Source organism: Brachyhypopomus gauderio, unplaced genomic scaffold (assembly GCF_052324685.1).
Source record: "Brachyhypopomus gauderio isolate BG-103 unplaced genomic scaffold, BGAUD_0.2 sc94, whole genome shotgun sequence".
Lineage (NCBI taxonomy): Eukaryota > Metazoa > Chordata > Actinopteri > Gymnotiformes > Hypopomidae > Brachyhypopomus > Brachyhypopomus gauderio.
In genome coordinates, this window is record NW_027506915.1 from 970,481 (window position 1) to 989,577 (window position 19,097).

Here is a 19,097-nt window from a genome sequence, read left to right on the forward strand (position 1 = left end):
AGGTCGCTGCAAGACACTTGTGTCAAGCTATGCTTCACGCTTGAAAGCTGTCATAACTGGAAAAGGATGTTGTACTAAGTACTAAAAAATAATGTCACTAGGGGGTTGAATAAAACTGATAATGATGTGAGCACAGTAAAGACATTTGTGGTTATTCCATCATAAATATTATGTTATGTTTGTCTAATTTATAAGTGCCTCTTTGATATAATTGTAAATAAGATGACTGAAATGATCAAAATCAATGTCAAACTGGCCAAAACACTTTATTTCAGTGGGGGTTGAATAAATTTGATCACAACTGTAAATGTAAAATACTGGATAAAACAGTAAAATGTAGAAGCAGGTTCTACACTCCACGGTTAACTACTCTGCATGTAATCACAGGACTTCATTTACCCCTAAACCTAGAAATGCAGAGAAGACAGTAACTGTTGAGGCAAGAAAAAGAGGAGGGAGAGAGAGAGAGAGAGAGATTTTGTTCTCCAGTTGTGTGTGTACAGGAGTGTGTGTTTCCATGGAGACGCAGGTGTTGCTCCAGTACACAGGAGGTTATTATATCTCACACACACACACTGAGGAGTCAGAATCCCAAACCCAAAACCCTGCATAGAGGGGCTCAGTGAATGTGGAGTGGAGTGTGTGTAAGTGTGTGAGTGTGTGTGTGTGAGAGGAGACGCTGTAGAAGGACAGAGTGCCGGCCGGCCAGTCCAGATACACTCCTACTCTGTTGGAGCTGGAGGGGGCAGAGATGTGAGTGTCGTTATTATTGTGATAGACAAAGTAACTGTTATTATAGCAGCGCAGCTTCCAGGACTTTATATTGAATCCAAACCAACAGTCATTACTGTCTCCTTTCCTGCTGATTCCTTTATATGTCACTGCTATATCAGCATCTCCACTCCACTCAACCTCCCAGTAACAGCGTCCAGTCAGACTCTCTCTACACATCACCTGAGGCCAGTAATCAAATCTCTCTGGATGATCAGGATACGTCTGCTGCTCCTTCACATACGTCACCTTTCTGTTCCCCTCAGACAGAGAGAGACGTGTGTGTGCTGTGTTTGGGTCCAGTGTGAGCTCACACGCATCTGCACACAAGAAGAGACATTAGAGGAGACCACACAAATACTGTGTGTGTGTGTGTGTGTGTGTGTGTGTGTGTGTGTATGTGTGTGTGTGTGTGTGTGTGTGTGTATGAGTGTGTGTGTGTGCATGCGTGTGTGTGTGTGCGTGTGTGCGTGTGTGTGTGCGTGCGTGCGTGCGTGTGTGTGTGTGTGTGCGTGCGTGCGTGTGTGTGTGTGTGTGTATATTTGTGTGTGTGTGTGTATATATATATACATGCTGGTTATATTTTCTGTGTGTGTGTGTGTGTGTGTGTGTGTGTGTGTGTGTATATCTCTCTGTGTGTGTGTGTGTGTGTGTGTGTGTGTGTGTGTGTATGTATTAACTACATAACTGCTTACATTTTCTTAGTCCTGGTTTGAGACTGATCTTCCCTGCATGATCCACCCTAAAGAACACACACACACACACACACACACACACAGTTATTTTTTATTCTGAAGGTTCTGTCCTGAGAGAAATATAGAAATAGAGGAAGAAAGCTCTATTACTCACACACACACATGCACATAGATAACTGAACAGTCTGTCCCACACACACACACACACACACACACACACACACACACACACACACACACAACTCTATAGGGTCTAGACTTCACAGATTACATTCACTGCCTTGTGTGTGGAGTCAAACCCTTTAAAGAATATTCCAGGATCAATAATTAACTATACTGATAGGCTACTGATAAAAGTAGGTGTGTCTGGGGCGCAGCTCTCTGTCCCGCAGCAAACTTTAAGGCAACCAATTAAAGAGCTTCTCCAGATCACATGTATGCCAAAAGTTTAAGGACCTACATAGACACCCATTAGTCCAGCGCCCCACACACAGGAAGTATACGGTACACATATAATGTCACAGACATTCAGTGGACAAAAGGAGAAGGTGAGACTCCACTTCGAACTGAGAGACTCCACGGACCCGGCAATTCGAGCTGCCAACCCTCAGATTCGCACTGGACGGAAGTGGAATGCATCCCAAGCAGTTGACCAGGCAGTGGAACGGCTGAAGCACCAGGAGATCGTTGGTGCTACACAGTTGGGCAGATCTGGTCTGGGATGGGCAGTAGCACCAAAGAGCTGGTCCAAAGCGACCAGGAAGGAGAGGAAGGATCTTGTGATCTCTGAAGTTGCCAAGATGGAGGAGGAAACATACAAGATTACAGCAGTGAGCCAGCAACAGCAAGGCAGATGGACTACTTGGGAGGCTGTGCTAAACAGAACCATCACTTGGGCCGATTTGTGGAGAACTCCCCAGGCAAGACTGAGCTTTCGGATTAGGGCCACATACGACACCTTACCGAGCCCCCGGAACCTTCTCACCTGGTTTGGCACAGAAGAACACTGCCATCTCTGTAGTTTCCCAAGTCCAACCCTAAAGCACATCCTCTCCAGATGCAAGACAGCGCTGTCACAGGGAAGGTACAGGTGGCGGCATGACAAGGTCCTGCGCAAGCTCACAGAGATCCTGGAAGCCCACAGACAGCAGGTAAACCGGTCAGCAAGCCTACCCACCTCCCCGATGTGGATCCAGTTTACCAGGCCAGGGACGACAGCACGGCGCAGCACGGGGACAGAGCGGTCGCTCCTGTCGCTAGGAAGTGAGTGGCAGTTGGCAGCCGACCTTAGCCGCCAACTGAAATTCCCAGCAGAAATTACTATAACATCCTTGCGCCCAGACATCGTGCTCTGGTCAGCACCTGCCAAAGCAGTCATCATGGCAGAGCTGACAGTCCCATGGGAGGAGCACATGGAGTCCTCGTACGAACGGAAGAAGGACAAGTACGCAGAGCTGGCAGCAACGTGCTCACAAGCTGAGTGGAGACCATTCATCTTCCCAGTGAATGTCAGATGCAGGGGCTTCACTGGGACATCCACACAGAGGCTACTGAAAACTCTGGGTGTCACAGGCCCTAACAGGAGGTGAGCTATTCGCAACCTTGCAGAGGAGGGTGAGGAAGGGAGCTTCTGGCTGTGGCTCAGAAGGAAGGATGACACATGGGGGAAAGAAGCTCTTGAGGGAGACGTTCTGGTATGCGGTCAGTACTTGTGCTTGATTCAGGGAGATGGACGTCCCTGACATGCACAGTCCCCTGCGACTCATTCCACACACAACAATAATAACGCTGGGGTCAGAGAGTGGGGTGAATACAGATCCTTCAGCAGGCTGCAGGGGGCGGCAGGGAGACGTCCCTGTTGCTGCTCCACCACCCAGAGATGTTCTGGGGGATAATGGAGTGAAACATCAGTGAAGGGTGCCCCCCCCCAGCTGACGACCCTGCAGCCCACACAATGGCACCATCGGAGGTGCGTCAGGCAGCAATGCCAAGCAGGTGTGACCACCTGTGCTTACAACTAGATAGAATTATTGATCTTTTTTTAAATGTACGATAATTGTCAGTATTACTAGTTTCATAATACTTTTGCAATATATAATTTACATAAGTTCATATGTCTAAGTAACATTTTTTCTCTGGATAATTTGATGAGGACGGCACCCCAGCGCCCCCTACTGACGAGCTGCCACTGGTGTCATGTATGATACTGTATGAATTTTAGGAATAAGACCATGTGTGTGTCATGTGTGCTGTTTCTATGTATGACACTGTTCTTCTCACATTTGGAGTGTGTGTTCACACACAGGGTGTTTAAGGCGATTCCTACATACCTGAGTGTGTCCAGTCTGCAGTGGGGATCCTCCAGTCTAGCAGAGAGCAGCTTCACTCCTGAGTCTCCTGGGTGGTTGTAAGTCAGATCCAGTTCTTTCAGGTGTGAGGGGTTTGAACTCAGAGCTGAAGCCAGAGAAGAACAGCTTTCCTCTGTGACCAAACAACCAGACAATCTGCAGAAAGGAGGAAAAAGAGGGAGAAAGACAGTGTCCTCACTGCATTTGCAGAGCAGCCAGTATGGGGCGCTAGAGAGGCCAGTATCTGTAGTGGAGGCTTCACCCTGTGCTTTATAATAAACTACTGACATGGTGAGGTCTCATATCCATTCCTCACCTATGATCCTACACCACCAAACACCCTCCACAATATTAAACCTAATAATCCTAAACTGCTTAGCTCTGATCTTTGATATAATGTTGTCAAATGTGTGTGCACAAGCACTGAAAAGGTGGTTTTTTCATTACATGTCATTTTAATATTGGGGTATTTGTCATATGTGTAAATGAAATTAAAAGATATTGCCACATTTTCTTTCACAGTACTATGGATGTGGACGTCTGGATTTGGAACATTAATAAGACACTTGGGGCAGAGCTGTTTTACAAGCTGTGTGTTTCAGTCAGGTCTGTGTAGGAGTGTGTCTGTTCAGCGGTGTGTAGGAGTGTGTGTTTCCATAAATACCCACATACATTTGGACAAGGACTCCGTCAATGACATGTAGTTCATGTAGTTAATTTTAACAGGAAATATTTGGAATTAATAAAGAAAGAAAACCTCATAAAATAATAAAGTGTGAAATTGTCTTGCATTGCCTTGTGGTAGGATTTTTTATAGTGTAATCAAAGGAAGTTTATTATTTTTAAAAGGAAATTGACATTTTAAAAGTACATAAATATTAATCTTAAATTGATTAAAACCCTGTAGTGCCACCACACTTTACTGTTTCCATTCCAGATTAAATTGACAGAAAACTCACCTGAGAATCTCCAGTTTACAGTTTGAACTCTTCAGTCCAGCACAGAGCTGCTCCACTCCTGAATCTTGTAGGTCATTATTATTAATTTCCAGTTGTTTCAGTGAGGTTTCTGTTTGTAGAACTGATATGAGAGATTTGCAAGACTCCTCAGTGAGACCACAGAGAGACAGTCTGTAAAGGAGTAAATACAGTACAAAATGTAGATCAATCAGATGATGCTGGATTCCAGAATCTGAACTGCTGATTAAATTATCCTCTGTATCTGTTATGCAGCTCAACCCTGCAGACTGCAACTCCCAGAATGCCCCACGTCGTCTGACCCGTTCCTCCTCCCCTCAGTACTAGTTCACACCTGGTTCTCATCATAGGCTATTATTTATATCACGACACTCACTAAACTCTTTGTGAAGTATTGCCGACATTTTGAAAGCATACATAACGTTTTTTCCTGCATTCTATTCTCTTTGTGGTTCGACCCAGTTTGTCTAGTTCACTGCTCTCCTGGATTCTCCCTTTTTGTACCTCTGTCTGTTTTTTCTTCTTTTTGTGTGTACCTCACCTGGACTGTTTTTTTGACATTGACTTTGGATTACGTCTGGATCCCTCTGCCCAGTTGTTTCCTCCATTTACTTCAATAAACAAAGTGTGTTTAAGTCTGTGTACGTTTGTCACTAATATGTACCCCACATCACAGTATCTTGTAAAATAGGATGAAATTAATTACATTAACAGATTAAAAAGTATCAAAGCAGAGGCCAGTAACTGTAGTGGAGGCTTCACCCTGTGCTTTATAATAAACTACTGTCATGGTGAGGTCTCGTATCCACTCCTCACATATGATCCTACACCACCAAACACCCTCCATAATATTAAACCTAATAATCCTAAACTGCTTAGCTCTGAACTTTGATATAATGTTGTCAAATGTGTGTGCACAAGCACTGAAAAGGTGGTTTTTTCATTACATGTCATTTTAATATTGGGGCATTTGTCATATTTGTATATTAAATTAAAAGATATTGCCACATTTTCTTTCACAGTAGTGTAGATGTCTGGATTTGGAACATTAATAACACACTTGGGGCAGAGCTGTTTTACAACCTGCGTGTTTGTCGCTTCTATGCAGGTGTGTGTGTGTGTGTGTGTGTGTGTGTGTGTGTTCAGCTCTGTGTAGGAGTGTGAACGTTTCCATAAATACCCACATACATTTGAACAAGGGCTCCTCTGAGTCTCTTTAGAGTGTTACATTTCTCTTCTAGGAGATTATGTAAATCTACTTATGCATCACACATTTTTCTTTCTCTCCACAATGTGGTCAGTCAATGAAATGTAGTTCATGTAGTTAATTTTAACAGAAAATATTTGAAATTAATAAAGAACGAAAACCTCATAAAATAATAAAGAATGAAATTGTCTTGCATTGCATTGTGGTAGATGTATTTATACTGTACTCAAAGGAGTTTTATTATTTTAAAAAAGGAAATTTACTTTTAAAAGTACATAAATATTTATCTTATTATTTATTAAAACCCTGTAGTGTCACCACACTTCACTGTTTCCATTCCAGATTAAATTGACAGAAAACTCACCTGAGAATCTCCAGTTTACAGTTTGAACTCTTCAGTCCAGCACAGAGCTGCTCCACTCCTGAATCTTGTAGGTCATTATTATTAATCTCCAGCTCTTTCAGTGAGTTTTCTGTTTGTAGAACTGATGTGAGAGATTTGCAAGACTCCTCAGTGAGACCACAGCCAGACAGTCTGTAAAGGAGGAGTAAATACAGTACAAAATACAGATCAATCAGATGATGCTGGATTCCAGAATCCAGACTGCTGATTAAATTATCCTCTGTATCTGTTATGCAGCTCAACCCTGGAGACTGCAACTCCCAGAATGCCCCACGTCATCTGACCCGTTCCTCCTCCCCTCAGTACTAGTTCACACCTGGTTCTCATCATAGGCTATTATTTATATCACGACACTCAATAAACTCTTTGTGAAGTATTGCCGACATTTTGAAAGCATACCAAGAGTTTTTCCTGTATTCTATTCTCTTTGTGGTTCGACCCAGTTTGTCTAGTTCACTGCTCTCCTGGATTCTCCCTTTTTGTACCTCTGTCTGTTTTTTCTTCTTTTTGTGTGTACCTGACCTGGACTGTTTTTTTGGCATTGACTTTGAATTACGTCTGGATCCCTCTCCCCAGTTGTTTCCTCCATCCATCCATCCATCCATTATCTGAACCGCATAATCCCGCTAGTCAGGGTCACGGGGGGGCTGGAGCCAATCCCAACATCTCCAGGCGAAGGCAGGGTACACCATGGGCAGGTCGCCAGTCCACCGCATGGCCAACACACACGCACGCACACACACCTACGGGCAATTTAGCATGATCAATCAACCTAACACACATGTCTTTGGACTGTGGGAGGAAACCAGAGTACCTGGAGGAAACCCACACAGGCACAGGGAGAACATGCAAACTCCACACAGAGCAGCCCAGACCAAGAATCGAACCCAGACCGCCTTGCTGTGAGGCGACAGTGCTAACCACCACACCACCGTGCCGCCCGTTTCCTCCATTTACTTCAATAAACAAAGTGTGTTTAAGTCTGTGTACGTTTGTGACTAATATGTACCCCACATCACAGTATCTTGTAAAAATAGGATGAAATTAATTACATTAACAGATTTAAAAGTATCAAAGCAGAGGCCAGTAACTGTAGTGGAGGCTTCACCCTGTGCTTTATAATAATCTACTGACATGGTGAGGTCTCATATCTCATATGTTCATGTAGTTAACTTTAACAGAAAATATTTGGAATGAATTAATAAAACTTCCTCCACCCCCCCCCCATCTTTGGAGGACAACTTTGTTTTTATGTACAGATCAAATGATAACAATTCTGTATAATACAGTGCAATAGTGATAACAATTATTGAGGTTAGGTGGACCATAAGAAGATAGAATATAGAAAAGAGGGGGAGAGAAAAGAGGGGGAGAGAAAATAAAAAGGGAAAAGACAGAAAAAAGGGGAGAAGTAACCACAGGGGAGCAGCTGGGAGAGGACCGGGCACAACAAGCCCCAGACCCAGAACCAGCTGTCCTCACACATACACTCAAACTCATATTTACATTCACCCCCATGTATACACCCCTACATACATACACACACCCCCTTATATACACCCTCATTATGTATACACCTACACCCATCCTTATATACACACACACACACACACTCACCCTCATATATAGACCCTCACACATATATACAACTACACAAACATACACTCCCACACACATTCACCCACAACCATATACACTCTTACGGACATGTATACACCCACAAATGTACTTACACATTCATCCCAATATATACACACACACCCATATACCCCCCCCCCCCCCCAACATGTACTCATTCACCCACCTATACAAAAAGAGACAAGGACAAAGACACATTCATCCAAATTAACACACCCTCCACGGCGGGGGCAAATGGCTGGACCAGCAAGGATCGGCAGCAGCTCCAGGACGCCACCAGTCCAGCCCCGCGCTAGCGACCCATCCCTGTCCCGGCAGGGAGCAGGAAACGGGTGAAGGAAGGCCTTCCCACCCCTCCACCCCCAGTGCTGTGTAGTGTGTAGGTGTTGGTGTATATGCATGTATGGTAGTGTGTGATACTATGGTGTAGTTAAAATTGAGGGGACAGGTGCTGGGACAAACGTGGGCAAAGCCCCGGGCCACTGGACGACGTGTGTCCACACCATCCCCTCAAAAGCCCTCAATGTCTAAAGTGCAGTAAAAACTGAGGGACAGACAGTGGTTAGGAGACGGGTGAGGCCATGACAGCAGGCCCACCTCATTGACCTCTGGGTAACATGCCTGCCCCCCAGGATCCTAAATGTAAAAGGACTGTGTGTGTTTGTATGTGTGGGGGGGTGTTGTAAGTAGGGGTGTGTGGGTGGTGGGAATGCATAGGTCCATAGGTCCAGCTAACTAGCTGGCTCATTAGGCACCATGATTTACTACCCCCCCACCGCAGAGAGTAGCCGGTCTGGACATCCACATTCACCTAAACACATATTCATCCCATATGCACAACAAACTCATGTAAGCACCCACAACCGTATTGTGCGATTGGTAATCAAGCAACAACAGACATCAACAGTATTGAAGATAAGCTGGTCTGAGTCTGAAACCCAGCGCCCCCAGCCCACTCCAGATACCCCCCAACAAACACCGCCCCACCCCCACCACCCAGGCACCTCAGAGCCCCAAGGCCCAGACCCGATGCCCCGACACAAGGCACACTGACCCACCCCACCCAGCGGCGGACCCGCAGTGGCGCAGGTCACCCCCGCGCGGGCAGGGCCCTAGGCACCGGGCCCCATGTCCCGCCACCCCCGCTGAGGGCCAGCACCTGCTCCCCCCGCACCCCGGGCCCCACACCCCAGAGCACAGAGGCAGCGCCCCCCCCCCCCCCCCCCTCTGATAGACCTTCTGATTCAGGAGCATCCAGTGCTATGTCCACTGTGAATCTCTGAATGAAAATACTCACATGACTTTTCTGGATGCTTTGACCACTGGCAGCAGTCTCAGTAGACATTCCTCTGATGGGTCATATTTCCTCAGGTCAAATTCATCCAGCTCCTCTTCTGAGTTCAGCAACACAAACACCAGAGCTGACCACTGAGCAGGAGAGAGCCTGACTCCATGAAGACGAGTGTCACCTCCTCTGCTCAGGTATGTTTGGACTTCCTGTACTAGAGAATGATCATTCAGTTCATTCAGACAGTGGAACAGATTGATGGATTTCTCTGGAGAGGGATTCTCCCTGATCTTCTCCTTGATGTACTGGACTGTTTCCTCTTTGCTGTGAGAGCTTCTTCCTGTCCGTGTCAGTAGTCCTCGTAAGAGAGTCTGATTGGACTCCAGTGAGAGACCCAGAAGGAAGCGGAGGAAAAGGTCCAGATGTCCATTCTGACTCTGTAAGGCCTTGTCCACTGCACTGCTGAGGAGAGAAGATATTGATTTTTTGAAAATACTGAAAAATCCAGGTTGTTGCTGTTCCAGCACATTTGTGTTGGTGGAGATGAAGGTAATGAACACATATAAAGCAGCCAGAAACTCCTGAACACTCAGATGTACAAAGCTGAACACCTTCCCCAGCTGTAGACCAAACTCTTCTCTGAAGATCTGAGTGCACATTCCTGAATACACCGACATTTCTCTGACATCAATGCCACTGTTTCTCAGGTCTTCCTCATAGAAGATCAGGTTGCCTTTTTCCAGCTGTTGGAAAGCCAGTTGTCCCAGTGCCAAAACATGTTTTCTAGTTTGTTTAGTGACAGTGTCACTTTTCTGTTCATACTTTTGGTGCTTGTGTTTGATGTGAAAGATCAGGAAGTGTGTGAACATCTGAGTCAGAGTCTTGGGGATCTCTCCACTCTCTGCTTCATCCAACATCCTCTCTAGAACAGTGGCTGCAATCCAACAGAAGACTGGAATGTGGCACATGATGTAGAGACTTCTTGATGACTTCATGTGTGAAATGATTCTGTTGGCCAGACTCTGGTCTCTGATTCTCTTCCTGAAGTACTCCTCTTTCTGAAAGCCACTGAACCCTCGCACCTCTGTTACCTGGTCAACACACTGAGGAGGGATCTGATTGGCTGCTGCTGGTCGAGAGGTTATCCAGAGGAGAGCAGAGGGAAGCAGATTCCCCTTGATGAGGTTTGTCAGCAGCACATCCACTGAGGTTGAATCTCTTACATCCCACAAGCTCTCATTGTTCTGGAAATCTAGAGGAAGACGACACTCATCCAGACCATCAAAGATGAACAGAATTTTGTAATTTGTATAGTGAGTTGGTTTTAATTCACATGTTTCTGGAAAAAAGCAATGAAGAAGCTGCACCAGACTGAGCTTTTTCTCCTTCATCAAATTCAGCTCCCTAAAAGGAAGTGGAAATATGAAGAGAACATCCTGATTTACATTTCCTTCAGACCAGTCCAGTATGAACTTCTGCACTGAGACTGTTTTACCAATTCCAGCCACTCCTTTAGTCAGCACAGTTCTGATGGCTTTGTCTTGTCCTGGTAAGGGTCTAAAGATGTCACTGCATTTGATGGGTGTCTCCTGTGTTGCTGGTCTCCTGGATGCTGTCTCAATCTGTCTCACCTCATGTTCATTATTGACCTCTCCACTCCCTCCCTCTGTGATGTAGAGCTCTGTGTAGATCTCATTCAGAAGTGTTGTGGTTCCATGCTCTGAGATTCCTTCAGTAATTTTCTGACATTTTCCCCTCAGTTTAGATTTGAGCTTTCTGTGGCAAGCAGGGGCCAGTTCTGATAAAGAGGAAGACAACAGCACACATGTTAATGTCTTTAAGATCAATCATAACAGACTCATCACATGAAATATAAGAAAATTGTTGTATTTTAAGGGATTGCCTGGACTGCACTACCTTTTTGATAAACTCATCTTCAAACATCAATGACGCTGCAGTTTCAGGATACATTCAGATGTGTGAGGACATTATCATCCCAAAAAAGACTGTGAAACTTTATCCAAATAATAAACCATGGATTACTCCTGAACTTAAAGAACTACTAAACCATAAAAAGAGGCTGTTTAAATCTGGAGGCTCAAAGGAGGACATCAGATCCTTATGGAAAAACATTAAAGAAAATACTGGACTGCAAGACTGCTTATAAAAACAAGGTTCAGTCATTATTCAACCATGACGCAAAAGAGGCTTGGCAGGCATTACAAATTATGACTGGTTATAAACCTAAAATGCAGAACTTGACTGTCTCAGATGACAACGCCTTCTCAGATGAACTGAATACTTTTTATTGTAGGTTTGACAGTACTGACTATAAAACTCAGCAGAAATAGGCAATGGATGCAGTCAGAACTATGCAAGTTTGTGACATACAAATCAGCATTGAGGAGGTTAAAGATCAGTTTTTACGTGTTAACATTAATAAATCTCAGGGTCCAGACTGTATCAGTTGGAAAGTGCTGCACACATGTGCCGATTCACTCGCTTTTCCATTTCAAATGCTGTTTCAGCGGCCAGTAGAAACAGGACCAATCCTGGTTCAGTGGAAACAGTCTCTGATTGTACCTGTACTAAAGAATAACAGGCCCAAAGAGATGAATGATATGAGACCTGTGTCATTAACCTCAATGCCTATGAAATGCTTAGAGAAAATCATACTGAAACATCTGCTTAGTGAGGTAGCACCATCTTTGGATCCTTTCCAGTTCGCATTCCAGCCAAGGTGGGGAGTGGAGGATGCACTGCTGACCATGACAAACAGCTTATTTGAACATCTAGAGCACATGTGTCAAAGTCAAGGAAATGATTATCTATGCCCCCCTGGATGATATTTAATTACTATTAGAACCGGGCCGCAGGCCACAGCCGCCCGATGGTGTTTTGCACGCACAAACACTACATTCCCCACAATGCAACGGTAGCCCGTGAAGTCACTGCAGCGCGCACAAGCGGCGAGGGTCAGCGCGGCGAAAATGACGTAATCGCAGTGGCTCCGCCCGTGCGCGAGGGTGTCGCACGCTGTCGATTCGCAAGGTCGTGCACCTCTCGAATTTTGTAACTGCGCGCACCAGTTAAACATAATTAAGTTAAATATTTATACATATACTCGAAATCATTCGAAATAATTCGCTTTTTTATTCACATTATTTAATGGTTGTTTATTTTCAAAACGCCCAATCTTAACATCTTCACGTTCTCTCATGTTTCGTCCTGGAATTACAAGAGGCTCGTATTTGTTAACGTAATACAAGAGAACTGTTCAGTCAGACAGCTATTTGTTGTGAAACGAAGTAGTTACAATTTCAAGCGTTTTCAAGTACTTTAGCTTAAATTCCAGCACTTTTCAAACCTTTATTACTTTATTCATTTAATGTACAGGACATGTTTTCTTTGAAGGAAGTTTGTTTTTATCTGTTTGCTTGTTGAAAAATGTTTTCACTTGAAATTACTGACAGATCCATAAGAAAATATTGCTTTATTCATTTAACCATTAAATAAAAGGCCTATACACTGTGTTAGTGTCACGGTGAGGCGGCCCCCTACCGGCCGCCTCTGTCCACAGCGGCTGTGTTGTTGTTGTTTTGTGACGTCGTGTACGCCCCTCAGGTGGGCGGAGCCCGTGATCCGTTCCCACCTGATGGTCGTTTGTCTGTCTATATATGTCTTGGCTTTGTACCAGTTGACCGCTGGTCATTATATCCTTGATTTGGATCTATTGCACGGGTTTTAGGTTTGCACACTTTATATTAAACCACCCTTTTTCCCTGAGACTTGGCGTGATCGCTTCCTTTTTGTTGCTCACACCTGCCCGTCACAGAATGACCAGCCACCCTTCGGAAGCTGTTTGTGTGTACGCCGTTTTTTGTTTGCTTGTCTAGTCTTTGCGTGTGTGTTGTGTCCTAACGTGTTGTCTAATGTTTGCGTGTAATTCCACGCATGCTCCTCCCCCTGAATGTGTGTTTGGGGGGGGACCGGCTGTGGTCCCGTGCCATGGGGTGTGGCACGGAGGGCGTCTCTCCCAAGGGAGGCCCTGAATAGGGTAAGGCGCGTTTGTGTTTTGTGTTTGTATGTGTGTGTGTGTGTGTGTGTGAGGGTGTGTTCTTTGTGCAGGTGCTTCTCCTTGGCAGTGTTCCTGGACCTTGTGGGGGTCTCCACCTGGCAGGAGCCCCCTTGTGTTGTGGGGTGACCGGAGCCCGGTCGTGAAGAGCCCCTCCCTAGAGGGCTGGGGCCCCCGGATGTTTGGGGACCATGGGGCTCCGGTCTGAAAAGCTCCTGCTGGGGATGGAGATCCTCCCTCCTGCCCGGGGTGACCAGGAAGCCCTTGGGGCTGCTCCCTAGCCCGCGTCGGGGGTGCTCTGGGCCTCGGTCTCTGGCGCTCCTGGGTTGGGTGGAGGAGTCCACCTTGAGATGAGAGGCCCCGGGAGGGGTTGGCTCCCCAGGAGGCTGGGGTGACCCCTAGCAGAAGGCAGGGGTCAGCTCTGGGAGGAGGTAGGTTCAGGAGGTGAAGTAGCCACGCCTTGGAGAGGTAGCCTGCACACCCACACACACACAAGGAACGAGAGAGGAGCCGTAGCCCCTCGTCCTCACACCCATGGGGCTTACCAGCTGAATGCCGGTTAGGGCGTGAGGGCCCTGTGACCGACTGGGGCGTGGTTTTGTGTTGTTAACAGCCCGGTCGGTCCAGGGTCCCGCCCAGGGAGGTGAGCTGACTAATGTTGTGTTTTGTGTTTCAGCTCGTGGACTGCAGGAGGTGTGTCCCTGCCTGTCCTTGCCTTCCTGCCCCTTCGTGTTGTTGTGCAGCCGCTGTGTGCCACACACCCAGTGGAGGGGAGTGCGGCTTGGTGGGGGGGTCTGTCACGGTGAGGCGGCCCCCTACCGGCCGCCTCTGTCCACAGCGGCTGTGTTGTTGTTGTTTTGTGACGTCGTGTACGCCCCTCAGGTGGGCGGAGCCCGTGATCCGTTCCCACCTGATGGTCGTTTGTCTGTCTATATATGTCTTGGCTTTGTACCAGTTGACCGCTGGTCATTATATCCTTGATTTGGATCTATTGCACGGGTTTTAGGTTTGCACACTTTATATTAAACCACCCTTTTTCCCTGAGACTTGGCGTGATCGCTTCCTTTTTGTTGCTCACACCTGCCCGTCACAGTTAGGTCTTGGTTCAATAGGCTATGTGCAATCATTTCAATATATGTTTTAATAAACATTGAACCAGTCCGGCCCTCGGCTTGTAGCAAATTTGGTTTTTTGGCCCTCAGTGTATTTGACTTTGACATCCCTGATCTAGAGGAGCCTCACAGCTCTGTAAAGATTGGTTTTATTGATTTCAGCAGAACATTCAATACCATCTAACCCCACCTACTGGTGGACAAACTGGTCAAGTTAGGTGTCAACCCAACCCAAGGCTTATTATATGGATTAATAACTTCCTGTTAAATCGTACTCAGCAGGTTAGATTTAATCAGGCCATCTCATCCCCTAAGGTCATTAACACAGGTGCTCCCCAAGGATGTGTGCTGTCTCCCATACTCTATACACTTTATACCAATGAGTGTCGTGCTCTTACAACTACACACTCTTATTTTAAGTATGCAGACGACACTGCCCTGGTGGGGTTCTTGAAAGCAGGGGAGCTGTCAATGTCCAGCTTTGAAGAGGAAGTGAAGAGCTTCATAAAATGGTGCTCTGACAATTTTCTTAATGTTAACACAAGCAAAACTAAAGAAATGGTTATTGATTTTAGACGTAGTGCAGAAGAAGTACCAAACACTGTCGTCAACAACACACCGATAAAGAGAGTTAACACTTACAAATATTTAGGGGTTGAAATTGATGATCAGTTGAGATTCGACAAATGTGCCGCTTTTAAGGTGAAGAAGCTTCAACAAAGAATGTTTTTCTTAAAAATATTGCGTATATTTAATGTTGACACTTATATTTTAGAGTTATTTTATAAGTCTGTACTTCAGTGTGTTTTGTCCTTTGGTCTGGTCTATGTCTTTGGTAGCATGCGTAAACAAGACCAGGATAAATTGCAATGTATTATTAAAATAGCTAGCAGGATAATTGGGTGCAATCAAACATCAGCTGTCCAGCTGTTTCAAGACATCCTACTACACAAGGCTGAAAGTATTCTTGCAGACACTACCCACCATTTACATAATAGATTCCAGTTAAGTCAACGTGGTAAGGGGAAGCCACTACAAAGGAAAATAAGAACAACTAGGTTCAGTAAGTCATTTGCAATCCTTTTGCAATCACAATGGTTAATGAAAGACAGTTCTCAGCAAGGGACTTGACACTGTAGTATTGTGTGTGTGTGTGTGTGTGTGTGTGTGTGTGTGTGTGTGTGTGTGTGTGTGTGTTTGTGTGTGTGTGTGTGGTATTTTTACCCTGTTTGAAGTTGTTTGTACCATATGCACCATGACCATTTGTATTTCCCTCCTGGGATAATAAAGTTAACTTTGACTTTGAGGAGCCCTATCAGACCAAGCAGGGGTGTATTTGACACTGCAGCTGAATACTAAACCTAAAAATAAATTATGGCGACTCAATGTGGGCATCCTGAATAATAACAAAGTATTAGAACAAATTAAACAAGATATAACAACATATATAGAATGATAATAATGACGTGTATCCTAAAGCGGTAATGCGGGGAAAATTAATACTGATTACTTCACAACTGATCAAAGAGAAACAGAAAATATTTAAGGAACTCCAAAGTACCCTGCAGGAATTGGAAATGGCTCATGTCAAGAAAGGTGACCCTAAAATATTGCAGCAGATTACAAAGTTAAGACGAATTGCTTGATGAGGAGATAGAAAAACGAGCTAGGTTTACCAAACAAAGATACTACAAAGTGAGCCCCAAAGCAACTAAACTTTTGTCATGGAGATACAAGACGTTGGAGCTATCCAAAGAAAATGGAGGAAGAGCCCTCCCATGTCTACTGAACTACTATATGGCAGCTCAACTTAGAGTCTTAGCCTGCTGGTGTATCCCAGAGTATGAAGCTCGATGGAAAACCTACAAATTAACACAAATATATTCTCTTTTACAGTCTTTACTTGGAAATAGCAATTTTGGTGGTGGTGTTGCTGATTGCTTAAACGGATGGACAAGTCTAGCCCTAACAGTGTGGTATAAAGAGGTCAAGAAATTACAGTTAACTGAACAGGTGAGAATTTTGAAGTGGGCATTGTATGACCTGCATTTTAAACCTTCCAAGTTAGACATGAGATTCAAAACCTGGGCTAATAAGGGAATAACTGCTCACAGTACAATGGTCAAAGAAGGGAAATTCTTATCATACATGCCTCTGACTAAACAATTTGACTTAGATAAGGAAGACTTCTATAGATGCCTACAGATTAGGGATTATTATAACAAAGAATTAAAAATGATAAATATACCAAAGGGTAGCTTAGTCTGGGCTTTTATGGATGTCTACAAACTGAAGGACACCAGGAGGATTATCTCAAACATATATATGAGTTTTCAAATAACTAAGGGATACTCCACAACATATATAAAATCAAAATGGGAAAGAGAAAGTAACACATCTGTGACGGTGGGTCAGCCAGGACGCCACCAGAGGGCGCACACACGCACTCCTTCCCTCACGCGCACGCCCACATCACAGAGCACACCCTCTCATTCCAGAACACTCCCCCAATCACAATCACCCAAATACTGACACCTGTCACTTAATCAGTTTCGGGTTGTATTTATTCCCACAGGTCACGCTGTTCAGTGCTGCGCATTGAACCTGCACCCTTTAGAGAAGACCTGCTCTTCACATCGGATTGCTGCTTCTATTTTTACTTTCTTCTTTGTTGCATTCATTTCATTGTCCTGCCGAGTGGACTGAGTTTCTACGTTCCTTTTGCAATGGAGAATAAAACCAGTCTCACTCAGCCTCTGCCTCCAGCTGCTTCTGTCCCGGCGTCACAACATCAATTCCAGATGAATATTGGGGTATGTTTTGTAGGTGGATAACTTCAACATCACATTCTAGATTATTAAGGGAATTTAACTGGAAATGCTTAGTTAGGTTTTTTTACACTCCTAAAAGAGCTTTGATGGATAAAGGAAAACAGCAGGGATTGTGTTGGACAGTGCGGTACTCAGATGGCCGATCACTTTCACATTTTCTGGAGTTGCCCAGTGGTAGCGTCACTTTGGCAAGACATTGGTAATGTAATAGCGGATTTGTTTGAGATCGAATTTCAATTCACATGGCTGAAACTTTATATGGGAAAGGTGCTGCAACTAGTGGGAAAGAATGATAAATACCTGCTCAAAGTATTGTTGGCAGCAAGTAAAAAAACTAGAAAGTGGATGCAGCAAGATCCTCCAACTAAAAAACAGTGGATTGAAGTTGTTTGAAATCTATGCAATGGAAAGATTAACGTTTATGTTGCAGTTAAGATTGGACCATTTTATAAAATACTGGGATAAATGAATCTTAGCCTTTCCTATTGATGAAACTAACACCTTGAAATAAGATGCACTGTGCACAAAGAGGTAACTCAGGGGTTTTTTTTTTTTTTTTTCCTTTACTCTTATTATTGTTTGTCTGCTTGTTTTTTACCTGTCCGTGTAAGAACAGAGACATCCTTTGGAACTGCCTATGTCCTTAATAAGTATGTTTGCACTTGTTCGTGTGTGTGTGTGTGTGTGTGTGTGTGTGTGTGTGTGTGTGTGTGTGTGTGTGTATATATGCAAGCTTGGATGTACATATGTGTATGTACAGTTGTGATCAAATTTATTCAACCCCCAATGCTGCGAAGGGTTTTATGAAATTCAGTGCACATTTGTAATTGTGTTCATAATGAAATCTTACAAGGACTTGTTAAAGAACTAAATGCAACTAAGATAGCATCAATTTTTTTTGTCATAAAGTATTAAATGGCCTTTTTGTGATTTCTTCATTGACACAATTATTCAACCCCTTTACGACTACCACTCCTAAGAACAGAGGTTCATTCCAGTGTTTTCCATCAGGTATTGAAAACATCTGTGGATGTCAACGAGCAGCAGTCAAGCATGATAAGCACCAATTAGGCAGATTTAAAAGGACTGTGATACTCAGCTCCTTCTAGACATCTACTGGTGTGTTTCCAAGCATGGTGAAGGCAAGAGAATGGTCCCAGAAGACAAGAGAAGAGGTTATTGCTCTTCACAAGAATGGCAATGGATATAAAAAGATTGCGAAGTTGTTAAATATTCCAAGAGACACTATCGGAAGTATCATTCGCAAGTTCAAGTTAAAGGGCACAGTGGAAACGTTACCTGGTCGTGGCAGAAAGAAGATCCTGACCGCGACTGCTGTGCGCTACCTGAAGCGTAATGTGGAGAAAAATCCCCGCGTGACTGCTAAGGAACTGAAAAAAGACCTGTCAGATGTGGGCACTGAAGTTTCAGCTCAGACAATAAGGCGCGCACTGCATAACGAAGACCTCCATGCCAGAATGCCCAGACGCACCCCCTTGCTGACTCCAAAGAACAAGAAAAGTCGACTGCAGTATGCCAAAAGTCATGTGGACAAGCCACAAAGGTTTTGGAACAGGTTTTGGAAACTAAATTAGAACTGTTTGGGACAATGGACCAGCGCTATGTTTGGAGAAGGAAGAACCAGGCTTATGAACAAAAGAACACCTTGCCTACTGTGAAGCATGGCGGGGGGTCAATTATGCTTTGGGGCTGTTTTGCTTCTAATGGTACAGGAAAGCTTCAACGTGTGCA

At 44.6% G+C, this 19,097-nt stretch overlaps 1 protein-coding gene across 1 annotated transcript in view; it reads right to left on the reverse strand.

Moving 5' to 3' along the window:
• Nucleotides 1-250: 250 nt before the first annotated feature.
• The window catches only part of LOC143495195 (NACHT, LRR and PYD domains-containing protein 3-like), a 45,833-nt gene continuing 26,986 nt past the window's right edge, over nt 251-19,097 (reverse strand). The window contains exons 7-12 of the mRNA XM_076992503.1: nt 9,337-11,125; nt 6,363-6,533; nt 4,774-4,944; nt 3,797-3,970; nt 1,467-1,513; nt 251-1,091 (exon numbers count right to left, since the gene is read on the reverse strand). Coding sequence (XP_076848618.1) covers nt 556-1,091; nt 1,467-1,513; nt 3,797-3,970; nt 4,774-4,944; nt 6,363-6,533; nt 9,337-11,125 — 2,888 coding nt within the window. The 3' untranslated portion in view covers nt 251-555. The remainder of the gene's footprint in view (nt 1,092-1,466; nt 1,514-3,796; nt 3,971-4,773; nt 4,945-6,362; nt 6,534-9,336; nt 11,126-19,097) is intronic.